This window comes from Erpetoichthys calabaricus, chromosome 12, assembly GCF_900747795.2.
Source record: "Erpetoichthys calabaricus chromosome 12, fErpCal1.3, whole genome shotgun sequence".
NCBI classification, from domain to species: domain Eukaryota; kingdom Metazoa; phylum Chordata; class Cladistia; order Polypteriformes; family Polypteridae; genus Erpetoichthys; species Erpetoichthys calabaricus.
This window is the reverse complement of record NC_041405.2, coordinates 3,798,089-3,824,394: the sequence shown is the minus strand read 5'-3', so window position 1 is coordinate 3,824,394 and position 26,306 is coordinate 3,798,089. Positions and strand designations below refer to the sequence as shown.

The 26,306-nt window shown below is 42.5% G+C and overlaps 1 protein-coding gene across 4 annotated transcripts; it reads right to left on the bottom strand.

Annotated features, from left to right (window-relative positions):
- Nucleotides 1-1,966: 1,966 nt before the first annotated feature.
- Nucleotides 1,967-26,306, bottom strand: mapk7 (mitogen-activated protein kinase 7). Of its 4 annotated transcripts, none has more exons than XM_028814893.2 (7): nt 26,182-26,306; nt 19,184-19,423; nt 16,648-16,813; nt 11,197-12,377; nt 9,828-11,071; nt 9,622-9,749; nt 1,967-2,230 (listed from the first exon to the last, which is right to left on the bottom strand). In XM_028814893.2, the coding sequence occupies exons 2-7, from the start codon at nt 19,419-19,421 to the stop codon at nt 2,077-2,079; spliced, it is 3,111 nt and encodes a 1,036-aa protein (XP_028670726.1). In that variant the 5' UTR covers nt 19,422-19,423; nt 26,182-26,306; the 3' UTR covers nt 1,967-2,076. The 4 variants fall into 4 exon arrangements, with proteins under 4 accessions (XP_028670726.1, XP_028670725.1, XP_028670727.1 ...); XM_028814892.2 differs by having other exon boundaries at nt 26,193-26,305; XM_028814894.2 differs by having other exon boundaries at nt 26,198-26,290.

Here is a 26,306-nt window from a genome sequence, read left to right as displayed (position 1 = left end):
GCTTGCATAGCGGGAGCATCTGCTGCAGCACGCGTCGCGTGAAGTATAACCCCGGCCTTGTGCTGCGGTAACACAATGGGTGACGCTGATCGTGCAGATCAGGCGCCGACTTGCCACAGTGTCACGTGCAAACTGCAGAAGCAAAGTGCGCAAAGACGACACCCGTCTACTGTCCCAATTGTGACACCTGGGTGCCTGTTGGTGAGCGCCTCAAAATATGTCATGTGAAGGACGTGTAGTAAATCTGCAGCAGTGGACACAGGCCTTTCCGACAGTATTTCTGTTGACATTTTGGTATTAAAATGCTTTAGGGGGAATTTGTTTATGGCCCCTTTTTCTGCTAAGGAGCCTCCTAATGTCCCTGAAAAGTCTCAATAGCACAAGATGAGACAATTGGCGAGTCTAATAAAGGTGCCCCATACTGAGATATTCAGAGATGTGCAAAAGTAGTTGGGGGGGTGGGGGGCCTTGAGAGTCATCCTAATTTTCTTCATGACAAAGATTTATCTACATATTTTATTACACTGGTCTACAAAAATTTTTTTGTTTGCTACTGGGAACTTCAGACCAGCTCTTTACGTTTTGATATGAAATCGGAATTAAGCCGGGACGTCATGTTTTTGAGGTACACATCATTGACATTTTGACACTTTTTTTTTTTTTGAAAATTTAATGCATCAACACAATACCTTGAGTTTGAATTGGGTCCCACCTAGATTTGTTTTGATGACTTTTATTCTGAAAACAAATTGGAAGACGATACCAGAGACACTCAAACAGTTTAATGTCGGTCAGTTTACCTCAATGTAAAAGCGAGCTCGGCCTGCTCAAAAATGTCTGAGGCCCTTGCTTATCATACGCTCGTACTGCACCGCTGTCTCTCTTGGCAAGAACTAATAGTAGTTACCCATAATGCCCTGGGTGAATCGGTTTTCCATCACCTTTTATATCTGACCTACCCCCACCTCATTGCTGACATTGCCCATATTTGGCAGGAAAAAAGGTGGAGATGGGTATTTGGGGGGATTATCGTTTGTTACTTAATTTGAATTGTTAAACCATCTGACACAAACACAGATGTTCTAGTTTCCTATAGCAATCGAGTCTCAAATTCAAGGTGGTGAAGGAGAGAGGCATTGGCATCTCCATAACTTCCAGCAGCTTGTAACTTCCGTAAAGACTTGGAGCCGATTTTTGGCTAATCATGAGAAGTAATAAGATCAGTTACACCGGGTCATAAACAAAATAACTTTTAGTGCACGTTACACTTAATTGTCCTCACTTTATTCGTACCTGCCTGCATATTAAATGTTAGAATTCTTCCAGTTTCCCCAGTAGTTTAAGGTTCTATAGGCTTGTAGGATTTTCCTGTTGGTTATGTACTTCTTCCCATTTCAGATTACATTTTCAGAGGCCTTTAGGCCAACATGGATTTGCTGCCCTCTGCTGAAAAATATAAATGAAGTCACATGCCTGTATGCCAACTACACACTCGTTACTTTTACCCTTCCCTAAGGCTTCCGTTTGTTTGTTCAGCGACTCTTAACTCACAACAGCTACTACCACGGGCTGCCACCAGGGTCAGACTCTTCTTTGTTAACCTGCCGACCAGTTCACTATGCACAAAAACTCCGTGGATATGAAAGAGATGAAAAACATTTAATTATTTTCAGACCATAAAGCCTGAGAATGAAGAGAGACACAGAAAAAGTGTGGCTTGTCGGGCGGGGGGCGGGACCCCAAATAATTTTTTCTAAGTAATGCTTTAGTGAAGCAAAACAACTTTACAAAAAGTAATGCGCATGCCCAAGAAAACGTGGGCATAGCTCGCAGTCAAATACTCACGTCAAGTTAAGTCATTACATTGCATCTGCTAGCCTGTAAGCAAGTCGAGTCTTTTCTGATTTAGCCTAATAAAGTAAATGAATGAGGATACACTATGAGAATCAGTTCCAGCACATTTAAAAGGTGTTCATTTTTCTGTTTAATTAATAAAAAATAACACTCAGAGGTGAATACAGTTTACATGGCTCATTGAAGAAGCACACTGGGATGCAGAAAGCTTGCCGAGACGTCTCAGGCGTCCTGGAGGTCTGGGATATCGGAGAGGATCATGGGTGAACCCAGCTGCAGCTCCTGCTGCAGGGACTCCATGTCGTCTGGGTTCATGCGGTGCACCTCCAGCCAATCCGCAAGCAGGGATGCCGAGAGAGGAGCAGAGTCACTGTGGCTGCCAGGGTCAAACAGATATAAAAGAGAGCAGTCAAGTCAAGAACACAAAAGGCACCACGCAGCACGTCAGCCGTGAGTACAACCAAATGTCCTCTCAGTCTGGAGCAACTCTATGGTTGGAACGATCTTCTGCACCAATCACCGTATACTCCACAATAGCATCAATTCATGGAGAGCCAGGGCTTACAGAACAAATGTTTGGGTTGAGGAATATCCTTACTGGTAGAGGGGCAGTTAAGAGAAGGGGAACGGTTTATCATGGAATGTGGAAATAAGATTTTAAGTGGTTCTTCTTAAAGGATACAGTTGGTATTTTTCAAGTCAAAGTTATTTCTTTACAGTCATGGTACAGTAAATATGCATCAGCCAGGCAAAGCTGTGTTCTAAAGTTAGGCACTTGACATAAATTAACCTCCTTAGCGTTACATTTTTTCCTTAAAAAAACATGTAGAAAGATGTTTTTTTGGCTTCAAAAATGACATTTTTATTAAATCTCATCTTTCTACTGTAAAACGTGCAAAACGCAAAGTACAAAGTCAGAAGTGTAGAATGTACACTAATGATACAAATAATCATATGTACAGCACACTGCACACTGTCAATTTCAGACTCACCAGTTTCACTGTCCATTTCAATGTCATTGCCTGAAGACGGATTCACCTCATCATCACTGCTGATGAGAGGCGTCTCTTAGACACCATTGTGAGGCTAGGAGAACACACGTCTACACCGTTGCCCAGGTTATGCTCGGGCCTGATGCTTACACAAGACATGTCTATAGTGTTACCCATGTGATACTCTGCACTAACACTATTGGCACTTTTACAGCCCAGGTAATCTTCACTTCTTACACGACTATACCGGTGCCTGAGTGACATTCGGGGCTAACTCTGTTAACACTTTTTTTTCTTAACAGCCTGAGTGACGCTTGGATGCAACGCTAAGGAGGTTTACAAAAATATATATTGTCACACAAGTGCGCTTGGGAGACAGTTTACGGGCTCAGATAGTTACCCGCCGAACCAGGGGTTGGCGCTGCCCTCTAACTCCTCTTGTCTCTCTCCCGGTAGAACAACTGAAGAAACCACCCAATAACATCACGTCCGGTTCCAACCCTCAAGATCACGCCTCTTCATAGCATCACTTCCTGCAGATCCACCTATATATACCACCCTCATTTTCTTTTGTACCAGTTCCGTTTTGAACTCAGTCTGTAAAGACGTCATTTCCTTTTTCTGTGTGACGGGGTATATGGGGGATTCCTCCCAAATCTATGACGGTGTTCTTGTGCTATTTTATAATATATATATTTTGGCAAGTGACTGGGGGTGGCACCCAGCCGGGATGCCCGGAAGGACCAGAGGAGGGATTATGCCTCCTCCAGACCTCATGGGGGTGACCGCCCTGGTGGCTTTGGGGACCATGGGAACAGAGCATGGAAGCTCAACCCTATAGGGGCTCGTGGTCACTGCCAGGGGGCGCCCCAATGCCTGAGGAGCCCTGGCCCTCAGCACTTCCGCCACACCTGGAAGTGCGGGGGGAAGGAAGACCAGGGACACCTGGAGTGCTTCCGGGTGTGCAGACGGTACTTACGTCACACTGGGGAGAGCCGGCAGAAGATTGTCGGGAGGCACCTGGAGCACATCGGGGTGGTTATAAAAGGGGCCACCTCCCTCCATTCGGGGGCTGGAGTCGGGTGAGGAGAGGACCAAGTCTTGTCGGAGAGGGGTGGAGGCGGCCTGAAGAAAGAGGCATTGCTTACAGGCCTGGACTCTTGGGGGAGTTGTTTGGGGTTGTGTGGCACTTTATTTGTAAATATTATGTATAATAAATGTGTGTGGGTTGAACCATTAATATATTTATTAAATAAGTATATCTTCCCCACTCTGGCACTTACAATGGAGGGTATGGTGCATTGAGAAAAAACTTAAAAACTTACCAAATACGTCCATTTTTTACGCCAAGACCACTGTCCAGGTGTAGATCCGTGCCTTCCATGCTTCCCTACACATGCTTGTGACAACAAAAGGTATCTGGAAATATTCATTTTATCATATATTCGTGGTACTATTCTTCTCACAGTAAGGACACATTTTCTAGTCACTTGTGCGGATTCTCACATAAATACAGAAGTAAATCAAAACAAAACCAACCACGAGGCCCGAAACATTTACTGTGATTTGGTCTGTTGGGAGGACTCGGTCCCCCGTTGGGTGAAGGGTTGTAGCACAGGAAGACCAAGTGCTAAGCTAATCACTTATAGCTGGTCTTCTTTTCAAATGGCCAAATCTCACAATATTGGTGTTTTTCTGTCCAAACTATGTGTAATCGCAAGATGCGGATCAATACTCGACTGTCTTGGCTTGAAAAATGGACATACTTGGTAAGTCTTTAAGCTCTTCCTCTATGACCCACAGACTGCAAGGTAAAGCGCTAGTACAGACAAGATATTTTGTTAAATTTATAGAAAGCAATTAACATTCAAGCACAATTTCACATGGCAAATGCATATATAGCATGTTTGTGAAGAATAACATGCCTGGAAAAAAAATACTAAACTTACAATTTCAATCTCAACAGGATTTTGGAGCAACATTTTCTTAGCACTATGGGGGAGTAACGGTATTATGTACAGTGCATCCGGAAAGTATTCACAGCGCATCACTTTTTCCACATTTTGTTATGTTACAGCCTTATTCCAAAATGGATTAAATAAATTTTTTTAGTCAGAATTCTACACATAACACCCCATAATGACAACGTGAAAAAAGTTTGAGATTTTTGCAAATTTATTAAAAATAAAAAAATTGAGAAAGCACATGTACATAAGTTTTCACAGCCTTTGCCATGGAGCTCAAAATTGAGCTCAGGTGCATCCTGTTTCCCCTGATCATCCTTGAGATGTTTCTGCAGCTTCATTGGAGTCCACCTGTGGTAAATTCAGTTGAGTGGACATGATTTGGAAAGGCACACACCTGTCTATAGAAGGTCCCACAGTGGACAGTTCATGTCAGAGCACAAACCAAGCATGAAGTCAAAGGAATTGTCTGTAGACCTCTGAGACAGGATTGTCTCAAGGCACAAATCTGGGGAAGGTTACAGAAAAATTTCTGCTGCTTTGAAGGTCCCAATGAGCACAGTGGCCTCCATCATCCGTAAGTGGAAGAAGTTTGAAACCACCAGGACTCTTCCTAGAGCTGGCCGGCCATCTAAACTGAGCGATCGGGGGAGAAGAGCCTTAGTCAGGGAGGTGACCAAGAACCCGATGGTCACTCTGTCAGAGCTCCAGAGGTCCTCTGTGGAGAGAGGAGAACCTTCCAGAAGGACAACCATCTCTGCCAATTAGGCCTGTATGGTAGAGTGGCCAGACGGAAGCCACTCCTTAGTAAAAGGTACATGGCAGCCCGCCTGGAGTTTGCCAAAAAGGCACCTGAAGGACTCTCAGACAATGAGAAAGAAAATTCTCTGGTCTGATGAGACAAAGATTGAACTCTTTGGTGTGAATGCCAGGCGTCGCGTTTGGAGGAAACCAGGCACCGCTCATCACCAGGCCAATACCATCCCTACAGTGAAGCATGGTGGTGGCAGCATCATGCTGTGGGGAACTGGGAGACTAGTCAGGATAAAGGGAAAGATGACTGCAGCAATGTACAGAGACATCCTGGATGAAAACCTGCTCCAGAGTGCTCAACCTCAGACTGGGGTGACGGTTCATCTTTCGGCAGGACAACGACCCTAAGCACACAGCCAAGATATCAAAGGAGTGGCTTCAGGACAACTCTGTGAATGTCCTCGAGTGGCCCAGCCAGAGCCCAGACTTGAATCCAATTGAACATCTCTGGAGAGATCTTAAAATGGCTGTGCACCAACGCTTCCCATCCAACCTGATGGAGCTTGAGAGGTGCTGCAAAGAGGAATGGGCCAAACTGGCCAAGGATAGGTGTGCCAAGCTTGTGGCATCATATTCAACAAGACTTGAGGCTGGAATTGCTGCCAAAGGGGCATCGACAAAGTATTGAGCAAAGGCTGTGAATACTTATGGACATGGGATTTCTCAATTTTTTTATTTTTAATAAATTTGCAAAAACCTCAAGTAAACTTTTTTCACGTTGTCATTATGGGGTGTTGTGTGTAGAATTCTGAGGAAAACAAATGAATTTAATCCATTTTGGAATAAGGCTGTAACATAACAAAATGTGGAAAAAGTGATGAAGCGCTGGGAATACTTTCTGGATGCACTGTAAATGGCGATATTCATTCTATCATCATATAATATTAGACTTTTGAATGAGTAAAGCTATTGAGGATCATGGTACAGTAATAACGCATTGGAAGTGTTCTGTACTACAATTTAGAAGTTCTGTACAGGCGATGCCCGGGCTGGGATGTGAACTCAGAAACCAGACAGCAGTAGTAACTGCCGTATCACAAAAAAAAATACAGAGGTTTGACTTTTGCTATAATCTTTTTTGCAATGAGAGCCGAGCGATTTCATTATTATAATGATTAAAATAATGCTTGGCCAAGATTATTTCTCTAGCAGAGTTTAAAGAATGTTGAGTAAAATTAGATGAAAGAATTCTTATACTGCAATAGAGAATGTTAATTACAGGTAAAATTCCGTTACAACGAATATCTTTAGAACTAAACTTTTATTACAACAAAGTATTTTTATGGTCCCGACAGTTTCCCCATATGACACGAGTCTATAGAAATCTCTTTACTACGAAGTCCATTCAGCAGATACTTTCATTACAACAAAGTGCCCAAAAGACCTTGAAGTGCCTGAATGAATCATCCGCAGAGCAGTTAATTCTGTGGCCGCAGCTCAGTTGTGCACAACGATCCCCAAACAGAAACACTGTACTTTTTCTCTTTCTTCGAACTTTCCTCATACTGTGTTTTTTACGGTGTTTGTTTTTTAGCGATTCCTTTTGCTTATTAGTCGTCAACATTTGAAACACATCAATTGGAATTTAACTCATTGTCACCCTCCTATTAAAATGGCAGACACGAAAAAAACGATAACAGTTCATATTAGAAGAAAGAAAAAAAAAAAACAAATTTTTTGCGGCTCTGGATTCCGACAAAAAGAAAAAAAAAGACGTTGCCAGTGAATTCGGAATTTCACCATCGACACTGTCAACTTTCTTGAAAGACCGAGCAAAAAAAAAAAAATAAAGAAGAAAAGGAAGAAAAATCTCGGGTTGCAAACGTATGCGAACTGCTGCATTTGAAGACGTCGAAAAAGCCGTTTTTATGTGGTTCAGTGATGCTCGTTCAAGAAAAATTCCTATTAATGCGGCACTCATTCAAGAAAAGGTGACGTTTCTAAACTCTCTTGGGACCTCCCCCAAATGGACAACACGCCGAAGAGCATCCCGAAGTGCGATCACCGCCTCTGGGGAAAACTGTTCATCCATTGCTGGAGCAACAGCAGGCTCACAGCTCTGGGGCGGCTCTTCACCGAAGCAAACAGAAAAGATCTCGATGGGTGATGCAAGGAACATTGTAAATGCAGGGAACAGGATTACCTGGCCACGACCCTGCCCGACTGCTGTGTTTGTGTATAGGAGAGCGGCAGATCACGTTACAATAAATAACCAGGCTGTTCCTGTTAAAAGCTGAATAAAATTGGTGTTGCTAAAGTACCGAGACTCAGTCTTGTGTTTTGGGGTGTAAGACAGCGACTTATAGCGCGACCCCAATCTTTTAGGATTTGCTTCTGTGGCGCTACACTGCACCGCATTGAGCTTGCTGTTGCCCCTGTTGCCCTGCCCCGGCAACAGACAAACAATCTTTCACAGATGCGGCAATCGCACTTCAGGACGCTCTTCAGCATGTCGTTCCTGTTGGGTTGGGGGTGGGGGGGGGATCCCAAAAGAGTTCAGAAACCTCACAATATGAAGAAGAAAAGTATGATACGGCTTCTAATAATAATAATAATTCATTACACTTCTAATTGATAACTGTGCTGCACACAACATGCTTCCACATTTAGATAATGTTCGAGTTCAATTCCTCCCACCCAGTTGCCCAGCAGTGCTTCAGCCATTGGATTTGGGCATCATTCGCACCCTGGAAGTGTTTTTATCGCAAAGGAAAAATTCTCGTCAACGTAACTTGTAGGCAAGAGAAGATTAAAATTAACGCGAAAGAAGCTATTGAAATGATTGCACACACGCCTGGGCGCAAGTTAAAGAAAGCAATATAGTGACAAACACAGATTCTCATTACTACGAAATTTTCATTACAATGAAATATTTTTTAGGTCCCTGGCAGTTCGTTGTAATGGAATTTTACCTGTAGTTCAAATCAGAGTATATTTTGGCAGTTGTATTATAGCTGCATTGTCACATGGACATAGCGCAATGAAATTTCTAAAAAACATGCAACACTTCAGCAGTTCCCATTGCCATGATAAACTAGTTGGATATTGTTATGATCAAAATGAGATCAAACAGAAAGTTGCAATCAAGAAATGAACTCTTTGAGAGATTGGAAAATGGAGTTAAAAAAAAAAAATAGTAGAGCAAAAAAAACAAAGGTGTGTAAAAAAAGCCAGAAACACTAACCAGATTTTTCTCTACGTTTTGGGATTATTGGACGAAAAATGTTTAAAAAGATTTATAATTGGTTTTTACTCCTAAAGTAGATTTTTTTTTAGTAATAATAATTTAATTCTTTGCATTTATATAGCACTTTTCTCAGTACTCAAAGCGCTCAGCAATTGCAGGTTAAGGGCCTTACTCAAGGGCCCAACAGAGCAGTGTCCCTATTAGCATTTACGGGATTCGAACCGGCAATCTTCCGATTGCCAGTGCAGATCCCTAGCCTCAGAGCCACCACTCCGCCTAATAGCATTCAGGGTTGGAGTTTTTCTACTGCTATACCCAATAATATGCAATAAGGCCTTCTAAAAGTGTGCCTTACACACAACATGAATGTTAGTTATAATCAAAGGGTGTCGTGTTTCTTATTAACATAGCAGTTCTTTTGGTAAACATGTATTTTGACTCTCAAAGTACCCATTTATACTTCAGAAACAAACAAAAAAAGATTTTGTTACCAGGGCCGTCTTAGCATCATCATAGGCCCGCAGGGCAAAGTAGGGCACTGGGACCTCTTTTTTGATAGCAAAACAAATACCTACACACACATCAGAAAAAACATGGGCCCCCGGGCAACTGTGTGCCCATGCGTTAAGACTGCTCTGTTTGCTACAGTCTTGATTCGCATTCATATCAGTGTCCGCACCACCATTATAATGGAGCAGGATTGATTTATTATTATATTGTGGAGCCTTGAACCCACATGACTCTGAATTAAAAAACTGTGCATACCCCACAGCCTCAGTTCCCCAAATTACCCAAGTACCGTAGGACATACCTGTCTCTGTTTTCTGACACCATTTCAAAGGACTGATTGAGAAATTCCTCCAGATCAAAGCCCACACCGTAGCCAGCCCCACTGCCCTTGGGAGTGATCGAGAAAACAGGGGGCAAGGGATCCTCAACCTTGAGATGAATGAGAAAGCAGACAGTGAGCGTGGACTCCAACCACCCTTTATTAGCCACTGACAAGTAAGCACATACCTGTGACTTGGAGAGCTGCAGCGTGACGGTGTGAATGTCAGGGGAGTTGGAGTTTGACGTGTCTGGCGAAGAAAGCTGCATTTGCGATGGAGGCTGGGGTGGGTGGCATCCTGCTGCAGACTTCACCCCCGTGGGCTGAAGACCAACAGGCTGCACGGGAGGCAGGAGAGCTGGAGCAAAGATTCTCTGCTGCAAACATGATGCATTAGCAGGCACTTTGGAGGGGTGGCTTAAGAAGCTGTTAGAGGCAGCCGTGCCAGTGTCTGTTCGCAGGCCTTCCCTGGGCTGTGGGCCTGTGGCTTTTCCAATAAACTGTGTCAAACCCACCTGTCCAAGCTGGGACACTGGCCTAGGAGCCCCCTGAGACACAAGAGACATTCCAAATGAGTCAATTGGGGGTTGTGCTGGTACAGGAGGTGGCACAATCATGTTTTGTGGGGGTCCAGTAGTATTAGTCCAAGACTGGATGGTCTGGAGGCCAAAGCCTGCAGGGAATATGGTGCTATTTGGAAAGTTTGTGGCAGCAGTTTTACTGGCACTCTGTGTTTGACTTTCCGGCGCCACCTGCTGGCTACTGGAGGCACTAAAAACTGCAGCTGGCTGTTGGGGGAAGTAGTGTAATACATTCTGGGGCTCTTTGGCAGGCGGTAGCAATGCTGTTGAAACTACACCAAGTGGGCGAACAACAGGCACCTCCGAAACGACTGGTGCCAGGCTCAGACTGTTGTTACCTGGAGCAGCTAATTTTTCCTGTAGGGTAAGAAAATTGACATTTGCAGGTTTGGCTAGCTGGATTCCATTTGTTAAGGTGGCTTGTAGATGGAGGAACTCCTGACTGGCTGACATGGAGGGTTGTGGGGCTTGCACATTGGGTGCAGCTTTTTTGGCATCCTTGGCTATACCTTCTTCCTTTGCTGTCTGCGCTTTGTTGTCCATCATCTTGCGCCACCTCTCCAGCAGATTTTTGTCATTCTCGCTGAGTAGAACCCCACCAAGGGATTCCCCCTGTTTGCCCTCTTTGCGCTCCCGCTCTTTTTGTCGCCGTTCACGTTCCCTTGCCCTCTCCTGCCGCTTCTTGCGCTTCTCTTCCCTCTCTCGCTGGCGTTCCTGAGCAGTTACAGGCTTCCGGGAATCACATGCCCCTGATGCAATCATTCCACTTCCCACCAGTCCACAGCCTCCCATTCCAAGACCACCAGGAAGACTAGGCCCACCATCTACGGGGCCCCCAGTGGAAGCTGAATCTGCAATACCAAAAAATAAAAGCGCTCAGTTAGTGAGATCTACAAGACTGCGATTCACAATTGTCCACTACCTCAGCCAATCAGTTTATCCATCTTGCTCACCACATTTGATTCAGAAAACCCACCTTTGATCTTCTGTCTCCGAGACGATTTCATCAGGGCCTCTTTAAGGGCAAGCTTGGTTTCATTTGAAATGGCACCCTCCTTTTTGGGGACCGGTTCAGGCTCTGTCTTAATGGGCTTGCTTCTCAGAGGTTCTGCAGCTTCCAGCTGAGCTCCAGCAGTTGGCACAACGGGCAAAACAGGGAGGCTGGACATGCCAGGAGGGCCCACCACTGCCTCCTCCTGCTCACTAATGGGGGAGGTTAAATCAATAGTCTCTGGTTGTCCATTTTCAGAGTTGGCACTAGGCATATCCACGTCACTGGAGCATGTAACAGCCACCAGAGGGCGCACATCTTGCGGAGTCCCATTGGAAGGCGCTGGCCTGAGGATCGGCTTAAAGCTGATCTGCCGCCGGATTCCTTCCCGCTTCCGGTGGAAGTCACTGATCTCCTCCAGGATAGCAGCTTTGATCTGGTCCTTAGTGAGTGCCTGCTTATCAAAGTCGAAATCAAATGCAGGCACACAGGTGGGCTCATCATCAGGGTCATGGTATTTTGACAGAAAGGGGTGACGCAAAGCATCCGCCACAGCTATACGTTCCCTAGGGTCAAAGCGCAGCATCTTAGACAGCAAATCCAGTGCTAACTGATCAGCACCCTGATAGAGAGCGTTCCACGGTATCGGCTGCCGAGAAGGCAGGCTCTGTATGTAGGCACGTACCCGGTCCGCTCCAATGGACAAAATCACCTCGTTGGATGGGGTGCCAAGGACAGTCATGATCAGCTGAAGCTGGTGGATATAGTTCTTTCCAGGAAACAGCTGCTTCCTACCCAGCATCTCTGCAAAGATGCAGCCAATGGACCACATGTCAATAGCCTGTGTATACTTGTGCAGTGACAACATGAGCTCTGGTGCCCTGTACCAGCGTGTTGCCACGTATTCCGTCATGAAATATTTATACTCATCTGGATGGGTGCAGAGACCACGTGCCATGCCAAAGTCACCAATCTTCAGCTCACAGTTTTCATTGATTAATAAATTTGATGGTTTCAGGTCCCGGTGGATCACATTGGCGGAGTGAATATACTTGAGCCCCCGTAACAGCTGGTACAGGAAATAGCGAACATGTTCTAGAGTTAGTGGCTGGCTGGAGTGAATGATTTGGTGGAGGTCACTCTCCATGAGGTCCAGGACCACATATCTGTATGAAGAGAAAAGAAGGCATCAATACAAAGTGGTTGAACCGGACAAAGCTGTTCCAGGAGCTTCACTGTCAATTTCAATTTTAATGTATGGTGTAATAAAATGAAGACAGATGCGTCTGTGCAAGTCAGCCGAGTGTAAGATGACGTATTATTGCTTAACACAGTTCACTTTCCTGATGCCAGGGCAATGTGCTATACGGTGAGTGAGGATGAGCACTATGAGTCATGTCTGGTCACACACACCAACAAAACACCATGGCTAAGCACAGACCATTCATAACATTTTAAAATAAAGACCTAAACGAAAGAATGTTAGGTTAGATATGCAGTGAAGAGAAAAAATAAACTGATATCTAGCATGAGGTTTTTAATTTGTAAAAATGTCTTTAAGTTTTTATTTTATGTTTAAGCATGCCCATTTATCAGATAAAACCTTTGCATGCAAAGCAGGAACCAACTAGTCAGCTAGCCTGGGGGAATACAGGTAGGCTGATATGAAAGGCCATTAGCAGGGTGAAATAGGAGAGAAATGTATGATACCTCTTCCCCTCCAGGAGGAACATCAGAGCTGTGGTTCAAGAGGGGTGTCAAGAAGCCACAGGAATCCTTTATATTAAGAGTTGAGAGAAGGGCAACGAGCCTTCTGCCTTTTTCCATCCTTAGGCAAGCCTTTTTCTGCTGCCCTATACAGACACTATTCTGAATCAAGAGCCACGGCAAAACAAGTCAAACCAAAGACTAAGGCATATAGCCACCTGGTAACTGAAGCATACAGGATGCTTTACATGAACCAGGTCGTATGGTTATTAGAATTTTGACAACATTTGTTCTCTGCTTGCTTATATTTTGGGCTATATTATCTATAAGAGCAAATGTGTCTCCCTTCTTTTACAACAGCAATAAATCCCAACAATGTGGGAAAAGTAATGGATTTGGGGGGGGGGGGGGGGGATCTGTGAAGGTCTGCACAGTTAAAAGAGTTAGTTTAAAGAAGAATATGGTCACCTTAGAACCATACCACAATGAAACATATATCAGAATATGTGGAGTACAAGTCAAGGGAGGGTGCGTTTAAGGCCATGCTGGTGAGGCATTGTCTGGAGTAGAGTCTGCAGTTTTGGGCTCCATTTACACACACACAAAAAAAAAGACGTAGTGGTGCTACAGAGACACAGTTCAGAAAAGCACAACTAGATGGATTGTGGGACTGAGAGGGATGAGCTATGAAGAGAGACTGAAGGAAATGAACTTTTCCAGTTAAAGCAAATGGAGATTAAGAGGTGACACGATGAAAGTGTTTACAATTCTGAAAGGAATTACAATGAATCTCAGTTGATAAATTTGAAGTAAATTCTTCAACAAGAATGTGGGTACACAGTTGGAAATGTCTTCAGGGCACATTTTGCAAAAATATTAGAAGGTTTTCCTTCATGCACAGAACATGGAATAAATTACCAAGTAGTGTGGTGGAGAGTACAACTTTAGGGACTTTCAAAACGTATTTGTTATTTAAGACATCGTAGGTGAACAGGATGGATGAGGTTACTGGGCTGAATGGCCTGCTACAATTGCAATTGTTCTAATGTGTAGTGGTGCAATATGAATGGGGACGTCTTAAATATTTTCTGTGCAGAGTTGCATCTTTTATAGCGTTGTCTTGTTAATATGGTCTATTGTGTGTCCATTTAAATGTTTTCCCCCTGTAGAGCCGTGACCCCCCTCAAGGTAATTGACAGGAACAATCACATTAATTCCATCTGGGCCATTGCTATACAATCAAGAGGACAAAAAGAAAAGGAGGATCAGTTACAACCCGGACACCAAAGAAATATGGAATTCACACCCTTTTCACGCTTGCTGCTTTCAATGTCAAACATTCAACTGCTTCACCATCACTATGCAAACTCCAGGGTTCGGGATCATCCCGGCACGCAGAGGTGAGCATGGCAAGACTGTTTTTTGTCGTTTGAGGAAGGAGCAAACAACCATTATATCTGTGTGATATTCACCATAGGACAAGTTCACTTCCATTAATCAACTTCATTTTAATCTTTTAGACTTTTGAGTGTTGCGTGTTTTCCGTGTGTTGTATGTGTTTCGTGTTCAGTTTAGGGACAAAGAAGGGTTTGTATTGTATATTTATTGCTGCACCTTTATTATAACATTCCACCGTTCACTTTTGGGTTTGTGTGTGTTATGTTGGGCAGGTTGAGGGGTTGAGATATACAGTCATATAAAAAAGTTTGGGAACCCATCTCAGCCTGCGTAATAAATGACTCTCCTTTCAACAAAAAAAGATAACAGTGGTATGTCTTTCATTTCCTAGGAACATCTGAGTACTGCGGTGTTTGCCGAACAAAGATTTTTAGTGAAGCAGTATTTAGTTGTATGAAATTAAATCAAATGTGAAAAACTGGCTGTGCAAAAATTTGGGCACCCTTGTAATTTTGCTGATTTGCATGCCTGTCACTGCTCAATCCTGATTACTTGCAACACCAAATTGGTTGGATGAGCTCATTAAGCCTTGAACTTCATAGACAGGTGTGTCCACTCATGAGATATAAAGGGATTTAAGATGGTCAATTGCAAGTTGGGCTTCCTACCCTTTGACTCTCCTCTGAAGACTGACAGCATGGGATCCTCAAAGCAACTCTCAAAAGATCTGAAGGCTACAAAAAGCCATCTCAGAGGTTTAAACTGTCAGTTTCAACTGTAAGGAATGGAATCAGGAAATGGAAGGCCACAGGCACAGTTGCTGGTAAACCCAGCAGGTCTGGCAGGCCAAGAGAAATACAGGAGCGGCATATGAGCAGGATTGTGAGAATGGTGACAGACAACCCACAGATCACCTCCAAAGACCTGCAAGAACATCCTGCTGCAGATGGTGTATCTGTACATCGTTCTACAATTCAGCGCAATTTGCACAAAGAACATCTGTACGGCAGGGTGATGAGAAAGAAGCCCTTTCTGCACTCACGCCACAAACAGAGTCACTTGTTGTATGCCAATGCTCATTTAGACAAGCCAGATTCATTTGGGAACAAAGTGCTTTGGACTGATGAGACAAAAATGGAGTTATTTGGTCAGAACAAAAAGTGTTTTGCATGGTAGAAGAACAACACCGCATTCCAAGAAAAACACCTGCTACCTACTATCAAATTTGGTGGGGGTTGTGTGGCTAGTTCAGGGACTGGGGCCCTTGTTAAAGTCGAGGGTCAGATGAATTCAACTCAATATCAACAAATTCTTCAGGATAATGTTCAAGCATCAGTCACAAAGTTGAAGTTAATGCGGGGGTTGGATATTCCAACAAGACAATGACTCAAAACACAGTTTGAAATCTACAAGGGCATTCATGCAGACGGAGAAGTACAATGTTCTGGAATGGCCGTCACAGTCCCGACTTGAATATCATCGAAAATCTATGTGATGAAATTGAAGCAGGCTGTCCATCAAATTGAACTGAACTGGAGAGATTTGGTATGGAAGAATGGTCAACAATACCTCCATCCAGAATCAGACACTCATCAAAGGCTATAGGAGGACAGCGTCTAGAGGCTCAAAGGAGCAAAAGGAGGCTCAACAAAGTATTGATGTCATATCTCTGTTGGGGTGCCCACATTTATGCACCTGTCTAATTTTGTTCAGATGCATATTGCATATTTTCTGTTAATCCAATAAACTTAATGTCACTGCTGAAATACTACTGTTTCAATAAGGCATGTCGTATATTAAAAGGAAGTTCAGCCAATGAGAAACAAAAATCCAAAGAATTAAGAGGGGTTCCCAAACTTTTTCATATGATTACAATACATACATACTATATATATATACACTTTATATATGTTTTGTTTGGAGTTTGTGTCACTTCTTTTCATTAAAATATATTCACTTTATTATTTTACATACTGTTTGCCTTTCTGCTTATTTTGATCGTCGATATGGGAAGTGATTTGGAAGAAGTATGGCTTGTCTAGTCTAACGTTCCATCAGGTTGCCAGTCCACGGGTATTGGCGGTGTAGTTGCTGGTCCAGACGAGTGGGTCGGCCATTACAAATGTTATGTCTAACCATCAGGTAGTACAAATCATTATAGGACAAACGAACCAAGTGTAACTTATTCTGAACCATTGGAATGCAGGACATGATGGCTGATCACCGACTAGTGACTGGTGCTTACTGAAAATGCTTTTCTATAACCACACCCACCCAGGACAACCCACCGGTCAAGTGGAGCGGGCTCCCAGGAGCCTAATGAAAACTCACACAGACTTGAATTCAGAATAAGGCACATTTGGCTTCAGAATATCCTTAATGGCAATGATGTTGTCGTGTTTGAAGTGCTTGAGGATCTTCAGCTCACGCAGTGTCCGCTTGGCATTGGTCACCACATCAAATGCATTGGGGATCTTCTTGATGGCCACCTGCTGGCCTGAAATTGAATTACAAACAAAAAGACAATGTATTACAAAGCAGCTCAACATGTTCTGTGGCTCTGGTGTTAGAAGACACTTTCAGAAACATGAGAGCAGCAGGCAGCCTCGGAAGAGATGGTGATGATACAGGGCTGCCTTTCAGGGAGCCAAGTTTAAAGAATTCTATAGACTAACAATGAACTGGCTATTGAAACAATACACCAAGTAATCTTTGTTGTAACAGAAGAGTCAAAGTGAGAGCAAGCTGCACTAATCAGGTAAAATAACTGGGCCAACAGCCTTGAAGGAAATAGAAAGCCACAAAAAAACAAAACCAGCCTCCAACAATATGTGCAGACAGCAAAGCGACAAGCAGAAAAATTGACCTCAGTTAGGTTTGCTTTGGTCTGACCGCAATGGACTACACACATCCTTGAGAAATGAACAAACAAGGGACGCCAATATGTGCGGGTCTGAACCTTATGCACTCACCTTAAAAAAAATGGCTAACCTTGACTGCACACATGTACCCCAAAGTGGCACCTAATCACAGAAATGGAATGCAAAACCTGGGCAATGCTGACTAAGAATGAGCTCAGCATTACGTTTAATAAATCAATTTACTGAAGCTGCCCAGAAACAGTACATCAATATATATATACTGCTCAAAACAATTAAAGGACCACTTTTTAATGAAAGTATAGTATCAAGTCAATGACACTTCTGATCTGGTCAGTGAAGTAGCAGAGGGGCTTGCTCATCAGTTTCAGCTGCTTTGGTGAACTAGAGGAGCAACAATGTGATGACCCCTAAAACAGGAATGAATGGTTTAACAGGTGGAGGAAGGCCACTGACATTTTTCCCTCCTCATCATTTTTTTAACTCATTTTGCATTTGGCTACGGTCAGTGCCACTACTGGTAGCTTGAGGCCATACCATGACCCTACAAATTTTGGTGGAACAGGTAGTCCACCTTCTCTAGGATGGCACATCAATACATGGCTCCCAATGCCAGAAGGTTTTCTGTGTCTCCCAGCAGTCTCAAGGGCATGGAGGAGATTCCAGGAGACAGACAGGCAGTTCCTCTAGGACAGCAGAACAGGGCCCCTCGTAGGGCAAGGAGGAGCACTGCCAGAGCCTACAAAATTACCTCCAGCAGGCAGGCCACTGGTGTGAATGTCTCTGACCAAACAATCAGAAACAGTTCTTCATGAGGGTGGCCTGAGGACCCGATGGGGGTCCTCTAGTGGATACCATGGAGCTCGATTGGCATTTGCCATAGAATACCAGAATTGGCAGGTCTGCCACTGGTGTCCTGCGCTTTTCACAGATGAGAGCAGATTCACCCTGAGCATTTGTGACAGATGTGAAAGGGTCTGGAGAAGCCGTGGAGAACGTTATGCTGCCTGTAACATCGTTCAGCATGACCGGTTTGGTGTGGGGGTGGGGGGGGTTGGGGGTCAGCGATGGTATGTCTGGGGAGGCATATCCATGGAGGGACACACAGACCTCTACAGGCCAGACAATGTTACATTAGGTATCGGGATGAAATCCTTGGACCCACTGTCAGACCCTATGCTGGTTCCTCCTGGTGCACGACAATGCCCGGCTGCATGTGGCGAGAGGATGAAGGAATTGATACCATTGACCGCCCCCAAATCCCCCCCACCCCTCCCCCGCTCACTCGCCTGACCTCAATCCAATAGAACACCTCTGGGTGGGACATTATGTTTCGGTCCATCCAACACCTCAGCCTGTCCAGGTGCTCAGTGATGCCCTGGTTCTGATCTGAGAGGAGATACTCCAGGACACTACTGAGTACGATTTTGAGTTGCTGCAATGAAATTTCGGCAAAATGGACTCACCTGCCTGCCTGCTACTGTATCATTTTTTCCCTTTGATTTTTGGGGTGTCTTTGTCGGCTGATCATTTTCATTTCCATCCTTTTGTTCCTCGCACATCACCATATCAGTCCATAGCGATAGAGAGAGCCAGCAGGATTTTTTTTCCCATTGAGATCTGATGCGTTTTCAAAGTGTTCCTTTAATTTTTTGAGCAGTTTATATATTTATATATAAGCAGTTTTGAGCAGTTTATATAAATTATATATAATATAATTTTGGGTATAACCAATCAGGTAAGGATTTTCTACTTCAATGTTCTGCAGCAAAGATGTGTGTTAAATAGCAAATCCAAAACCTTTCAAACCACCCTAAACACACCTGCCTGTTTGAAAACATTCAGTCAAACATCATGGATACCTGACCTGATAGACCCTGCTGGGCTCTAGCAATGACTTACCTAATTAACATCAAACTTGACCCCCGCTATTCTTACAAGCTTAATCCCAACCCCAGTAATATTTTGCTCTAAACGGTGCAGCTTACCTGTCGCCCGCCTTCTTGCTGAGGAGACTACCCCATAGGCTCCTGTTCCGATGGTCTCTATGATATCATACTCATCACCCACTTCAAACTTGATATCCAGGGAATGGGCCTTGAGGAATGCCAGATTCTTGGCTACCGTGGTTGTGGTTGCTGCAGCCACAGTAGGAGCAGCTCCTTCTTCTTCTCCTCCTCCTCCTCGCTGTGAAGCAATTTCCTTTTCTGGGGGTTCTGCCATCATGTCTTTAAAGAGACACAGAATGGAATATAAATCACACTGTAGAAATGCCCTCACCGCTTGACCCAATAGAAGGCAGTGAGATTCTTGCTGTACGAACTTCAGAGACCCTCACTGTCTTCAAACGTCGTCTGAAGACACACTTCTTTCAACAGCACTTGGACTAAAGTCCCCATACTTTTTTCTACCCTTTTTCTCAAAAAAAAAAAAAAAATTTTTGTACTAACAACTTACTATTTTCTTCTAGCATGGTTTTGTGTACAACTTGGTCAGCGGTAACTTGTTTAATGACAGTAGATTTAATCCTAGCCTTAAAGACTGAAGAACAGTCGTAGACTACTAAGCACTGTTGTAAGTCGCTCTGGATAACAGCGTCTGCTAAATAATGTAAATGTAAATTTTTTTTTGTTATGGCGGCTCAGATATGGCTACTCCTTTATATCAGGTGCACTTGTTTGCCCCCTCCATTATCCCCAAAGGGGAGGGGGGCAATGAAGAGACTCTGTGAGACAGAACAGCATCAGCCAAGACCTTTTCTTTTCTCAGCCCAGCCAATGCTGCTTCCCCATTCACTTTGGCAGGGAAGTAGAACTCGCCTCACAAGGTCACATGTGTACAGTGTGGTGGGAATGAATGGTTTACAGAATTCTGTAGCGCCCCCCCACTAAAAAAAAAAAACCACACGAGCTCTTTGATTGACTATTTTTTTCCCCGGAGACATGCAAAAGGTTAAATTAATGAGTAACAAGCTGCAAGGAAAGTTAAACTTTTCAGTTTTAAAAGAGCAGGGGCCTCTCATAGGCTGACTAACAATGTGAGAAGAACAGACACTTCCTGCACTGCAAAAAAAAGACACATTAACCATTAAGTAATTAAACAAGAATACCAGGACCCAACTCCAGCTGGTTTGCCGGGATTATTTTCTATAAACTAAAAAGAGCAGCAGCCCTTTCACTGATCCCATTTTCACCCCTTGAAATAGGAAGAAAGCTTTTCGCTTTCTGTTTATCAGCCAGTTTTGCACCCGTCTACAAACTGCACCTTGAACTCCCTCTTCTTTTAGATTATTTGCCCGGCATATGGTAGGTTAAAAGCTTTTTTAAAACCAAGATAAATAACAGCATATGCCACCCTCTGCTGAAATGCTTCCACATACTGTACGGTTCTAGAATGATTGTGAAATACGATCTCCTCATCTAAGGCCTTGCCTGCTGCTCATAAATACACACCCGATAGTTGGGGTGCAGTCTTTTTCTATAATAATTTATCAATTTTTTTTTTTTTTTTTTTTACCATCAACACCAACAAAGCTTACTGGCCTACAGACCTGAGGGTCACTTTTTCTTATAATGGGAAAATGTTTACAAGCTTCCAATCTCTGAGGCTAAGGATCTGTGCTAGTATCCAGAAGGTTGCCGGTTCGAATCCCCGTCACTGCCAAAAGAGATCCTACTCTGCTGGGCCCTTGAGCAAGACCCTTAACCTGCAATTGCTCCAGGGGCACTGTAGAATGGCTGACCCTGCGCTCTGACCCCAAGGGGTATGCAAAAACTAATAAATTCCTAATACAAGAAACTGTATAAGGCGAAATAAAGAACAAAAAAAAAAAAAAATCTTAAGAAATGTCCCCAGTGTGCAGCTATTTCGGAAAATTACACAACAAGGGTTTACACATGAAATCGCTAATCTCCTCAAGCACTCTGCCGTGAAGGTTATCCTGTCCCGGAAATGTATTTGAGGTCAGACGTTTTAACTCTAGGAGAACTTTTCTCTCTTTAAATTTCTAAATTGTTTAGTAACCCTTTAATAATTCCTGAAATGAACTGGGAGGCTGATGAGTACTGATGGGAAAACATCAGAAGAAATTAAGAGCATTGGTGATTTTGTTTTCTATACATGTCATTTCAACCTCCTTGACCATTCTTTTACCACTAAAGTCCTAACAGAACCTCCTTTGGTAAAAAAATGACTGTATAATGCCAAGAGTTATAAACTAGGAAAATTATATTTAACTAGTCATTTAACCCGTTACAATAACGGGTACTAGAACAGTAGTGCATAAACATTAGTAGGAACAGTCTATATTAAATGGCAAGGGACCTTGACCTCATTCTTTTTGTTGGTCGTATTTTTCTTTCTTTCAGCCTTTCTTTTGTTGATGTTTACTTGCTGAGCTGACCGTTCTTCGTGGGCTGCCGCCGTGTATTGTGTGTCTTTAATTTTCTGTGACAGTAATACTGTCTTGTACGTCCGCTGGCTTGTACGTCCGTAATATACCTTTAATTTTCTCTGGCGGTAATACAGGTGTGCGCTTCGGTAATATGCCTTTAATTTTCTCTGACAGTAATACTGGCTTGTATGTGGCTGTAATATGCGTCACTGTATTGTGTACCTTTAATTTCCTTTTGCAGTAATACTGGTTTGTTTTTCCGTAAAACGCCTGTAACTTTCTCTGAGAGTAATATCGCGCATCGCACCGTGCCCCGCGCATGCGCACTTCACCAGAAGACACACACACACGGACACCTGGACGCACACAGTGATTTTATTAAAGAGGATAATGACACAAAAAAAGACTAAACAAGTAATAAAACAACAATACAACAATGACATAAGGATAAAAAATAAAGTGTTACATATATTCATTTAATCAGCTCATTGTACACTTGAAGAGTAATCAATAATAACAGAGCAACATAAAAAAAAAAAAAAATCTGGCCGTCAGCATCGCTAGGCTTTGCGCCCCCAAAGCCAAGTTACCCGAACTACTCTCTAATGTTTCAGTAATTATTTACCGCTCTGGTGCGGAACTTTCTGATCATAAAATAGCTCATTACGATAGCAATTGACGAGAAAAATTCCTAATTCATTGCAGAATTCTGTTATTTGACGGTTACTCTAGAGAGCCTCTTTTTCTTGTACGATTTGGCTCAAAAACTAAATCAGCACATCGTCATCTCATACGTTTCGAGTTTCTCATTTTTCCGTCCAGTCATTTCAGCTCTAAACCGTCCTCAAGAAACTGTGACACGTAGACAGACAGACTCACATAGAGAGACACATAGACACCCATCATCGAGATTTTCATGTTTTCGGTATCGCGGGACCCAAAAACATTGGGATCCGTCGAAACCTGGAGAGTCAAAATTTTTGACGAATGTCAGGCTTTCACTTCTCCCCCACTGGCGATAGGTTACGGTGGGGGTGGGTGCAAAGCAAAAAATATCCTAATATTTTATTTAAACTGCATTAAAGAGTGATAATGGGAAATAATCACTGGAAAAATTAATTTCACCAGTGACATTTTAGAAAGTGTAATATATTATGTCACTCTACTCTCCATTTTAAAAATATAATTATAACATTAAACCAATACGGCGATAATAAACTTAACACAGATGTTAAGTTCATTCGTCATTTTGCACTTTTTACAATATACTGTACAAAAACTGTAAAATTAAAGCACTAGAAAAAAAACAACAACATTCTAATCTTAAATAAGATTCAAACAGGGATAATAATAATGAATTGTTATGATGCTTATTAATTTTGCTGCTAATACTGCTCTAATATATTACACTTGTAGACAACAAGAATAAAGTTAATAAAATTACTTCACACAAATAAAGTACATCTTAAAATTAATTTAAATTAGTAATTAACAGTAAAATTGAGGACACAAAAATACTATTAACAGTTTCCAAATGGTATTTAAATCTCTATAACTATACATTTAAAAAAAGACTACAAATCTGAAAAGTGTACATTTTAATTAAATTACTAACAACATACCTGCTGTACATATGCCAGTGTCTGGCTGTCTTCACGTAATTACTCAAGAACTAAAGGAGCGAAGAGCCTTGATCTTGGACTTGCTTGGCGGTTTCTGATCTGATATGTTATGAAACTTCTGAAACATTTTAATAATAAAACGCAAATTTTATTTGCATTTTATTTTAGGACTATATGTCTGCATGTTCCACTTGTCTCTAAAATGTTTTAAATGTAATGTACTTTTACTGTACAATATAAATACAAGTCATTAAGCCATAATACTAATAGTATATGAACATAAAAATATTGATACCAACTTAATACTAGCTGCTCTGTTATTTGTTGCTTGAAAAATTATAGGGAGAATATGGTGATCTTGTTTTATCGTGGGACACATTTATTGAAATATTCAAAAATAACAAGACAATGAAACAAAAATCTGTCAGGTTGTAGCCTTTGCTAAAATAGTGTCACATTCCTGCAACTTCCTTCCGCAGAGAAGTGTAGATAGACATTTTCTTAAGATGCTGATACCGACATCACATGCATGAGGATTTCATCTTTACAACTCAAGTTCAGTAAAGCTGTGTTAACTACCATTACCACCGCTGGCTTCAACCTTTCTCAGTCTACTGTAACTCGCCTGTCCTTCTCAGCTACTCCAGGGTAATCATCACCATTGTAGATAAAGACATGCTTTAATGAAAAAACTTTACACAAGCTCAAATGTATTATTTGGCAGATGCTGTATCCAACCCTAACCCTAACCCTATATATGTATGTATGCATGTATGTATGTATGTGAGGAACGTTCAAAAAGTTTCTGCACTTCTTTTAACTCTATTTATTAAAAATTTCACAAACAAATTACCACTTTTCTACATAGCCACTTTCCTTTGCAATGCAATTTTCCCAGCGTTGTACCAACTTTTTAATGCCATCAGCAAAAAATGTCTTTGCCTTTACTGTTTCCAATGAATACATAAAAGTGTAGAAACTTTTTGACCATCCCTAGTAGATAGACAGAATTAATTTAATTGTAGTATAGTAGGCAGGATTAGATAGATAGATAGATAGATAGATAGATAGATAGATAGATAGATAGATAGATAGATAGATAGATAGATAGATAGTATTTTAGTATAGTAGGCAGGATTACACATACAGATAGACAGAGTAAAAGTATTTAATAATACTAGGGGGATTCACCCCCTGCTCGCCCAAACTCGCCTACCCCACCCCCGCCCCGCTCTTGTCTCGCGGGATTTCACTTTCACCAAAGAACAAATCTTTTAAATCTTGTGGATACGCCTTTTCATTAGGAAGAAACACTACTTTTTTTTTCCCCTGATGGCAACAAGAATTAGACGACGTACAAGTCCCCGTCTCACAGTTTAAATCCGAACAATATATTGACCTCTTTTTGCTGTTCTGTTATTTCACCAAGTAATAATTTCCATTTGTTTGCACTAATGCGATCTTTACTATCCTTTTTTGAGACTTTCAAATTTTTGTACTTCCATTATCTCTAACCTGCTCTGCATGTGTATCGCGCCAACGTTTTTGAACCTTTCTCTTTTATTTACGGCCCAGGGTGTGTGTAATCTTTTGGCACAAAAGACTCGTCTCGCGGAACATGAAAGTGTCTCTCCAAGAAAATCACATCTCGTCTCCTTACTAGATCTTTTTTACAATAGAGAAATATGGTATAGTCGGCAGGATTCGAATAGATAGATAGATAGATAACAAAACAACAATTACCCCATCATCCCCCACCCAACACACATAAGAACTTCTGGCTCTCAGTGACAGGGTGCTTGTAGGTGAGAGGAAGAGGAGGTCGGACCTGTTCAGATCATACCACAGGTTCATACTTAAAGATGTTAACATTTGAATTGCACACATCTAGTATGTGTTATCCACAAATGGAACATGCTGATAGAAGTTTGTTCCACCTGTCACTGTGATTGTCGTGGTGAATGATGCTCCATCTACTTAATCTTGACCATCTACTACTACACAGTGTGGTGTAGTGGTTAAGGCTTTGGATCTCAAACTTTGAGGCTGTGGGTTCAAATCCTGCTACTGACACAGATAGATAGATAGATAGATAGATAGATAGATAGATAGATAGATAGATAGATAGATAGATAGATAGATAGATACTTTATTAATCCCATGGGGAAATTCACATACACTGTGCGACTCTGAGCAAGACACTTTACCTGCCTGTGTGCCAATAAAAAAAGAAATGTAACCTTGGATAAAGGCATTGGCCATCTATTAAATAATAATAACCACCACCTTTCTCTTCCTCATAATTTTTAAGTTAAAGATTGGCTACTTGTACAAGTCTCCCTTTGTCATTGCAGTATCCCTTCAGTCAAATCACATTTACAATTCAACAATAAAAATGACTGATTCACCAGAAACAAAGATCTTAGCACACACCAGGTAGATTTCCATCAAAAAGTACTGTACTAAGCAAGCGACGGTACAATACAAAGAAAAGAAGAGAGAAGAAGGGGAGGCAGCATGTATAAAACACGTTGTTGTGCACTGAGGAACTAATAAAGCTAAAGGCATCATCAGGACAGGTGCTGGTTTAATAAAGCACAGGGTAATTCTTAGCCAATTCTAAAGTAACTAGCATCAAGCGAGTGGCTGTCCCTCGACCCCCGGGTGAAAACCCTTTGAAAACAAACGCAGCTTTAACACACCGCCGCCCCAAGTCGTTTACAACACGTGCCACCTTACGCGGTCACTTTAACTGCTCAATCACACATGGTGGCATTCAGAATTCAGCGTTGACAACTTCTTTCACCTACGCCACTACTCAGTAATAATACAAGACACTGTTTATAGCGTCATTCAAGACTCAGATCGCTTTGTACAATGAAAACACTGGAGTCCACCACCCACTCCCCGCTCGACCAAGAATAAGCTTATCAGTTCATGTTCGAAACGTCGCCCAAGTGTAACGAATTACCTCGACCCGACCGCACCTTCGCACTCACGGCCTCTCCCACTCCATCCCTCGTAAAGACCTGGCAGCACCCCGGCTCACAAATCTCGCATGTCTGCCGTCGGTTTTTCCCAAACACAGCCTCATCA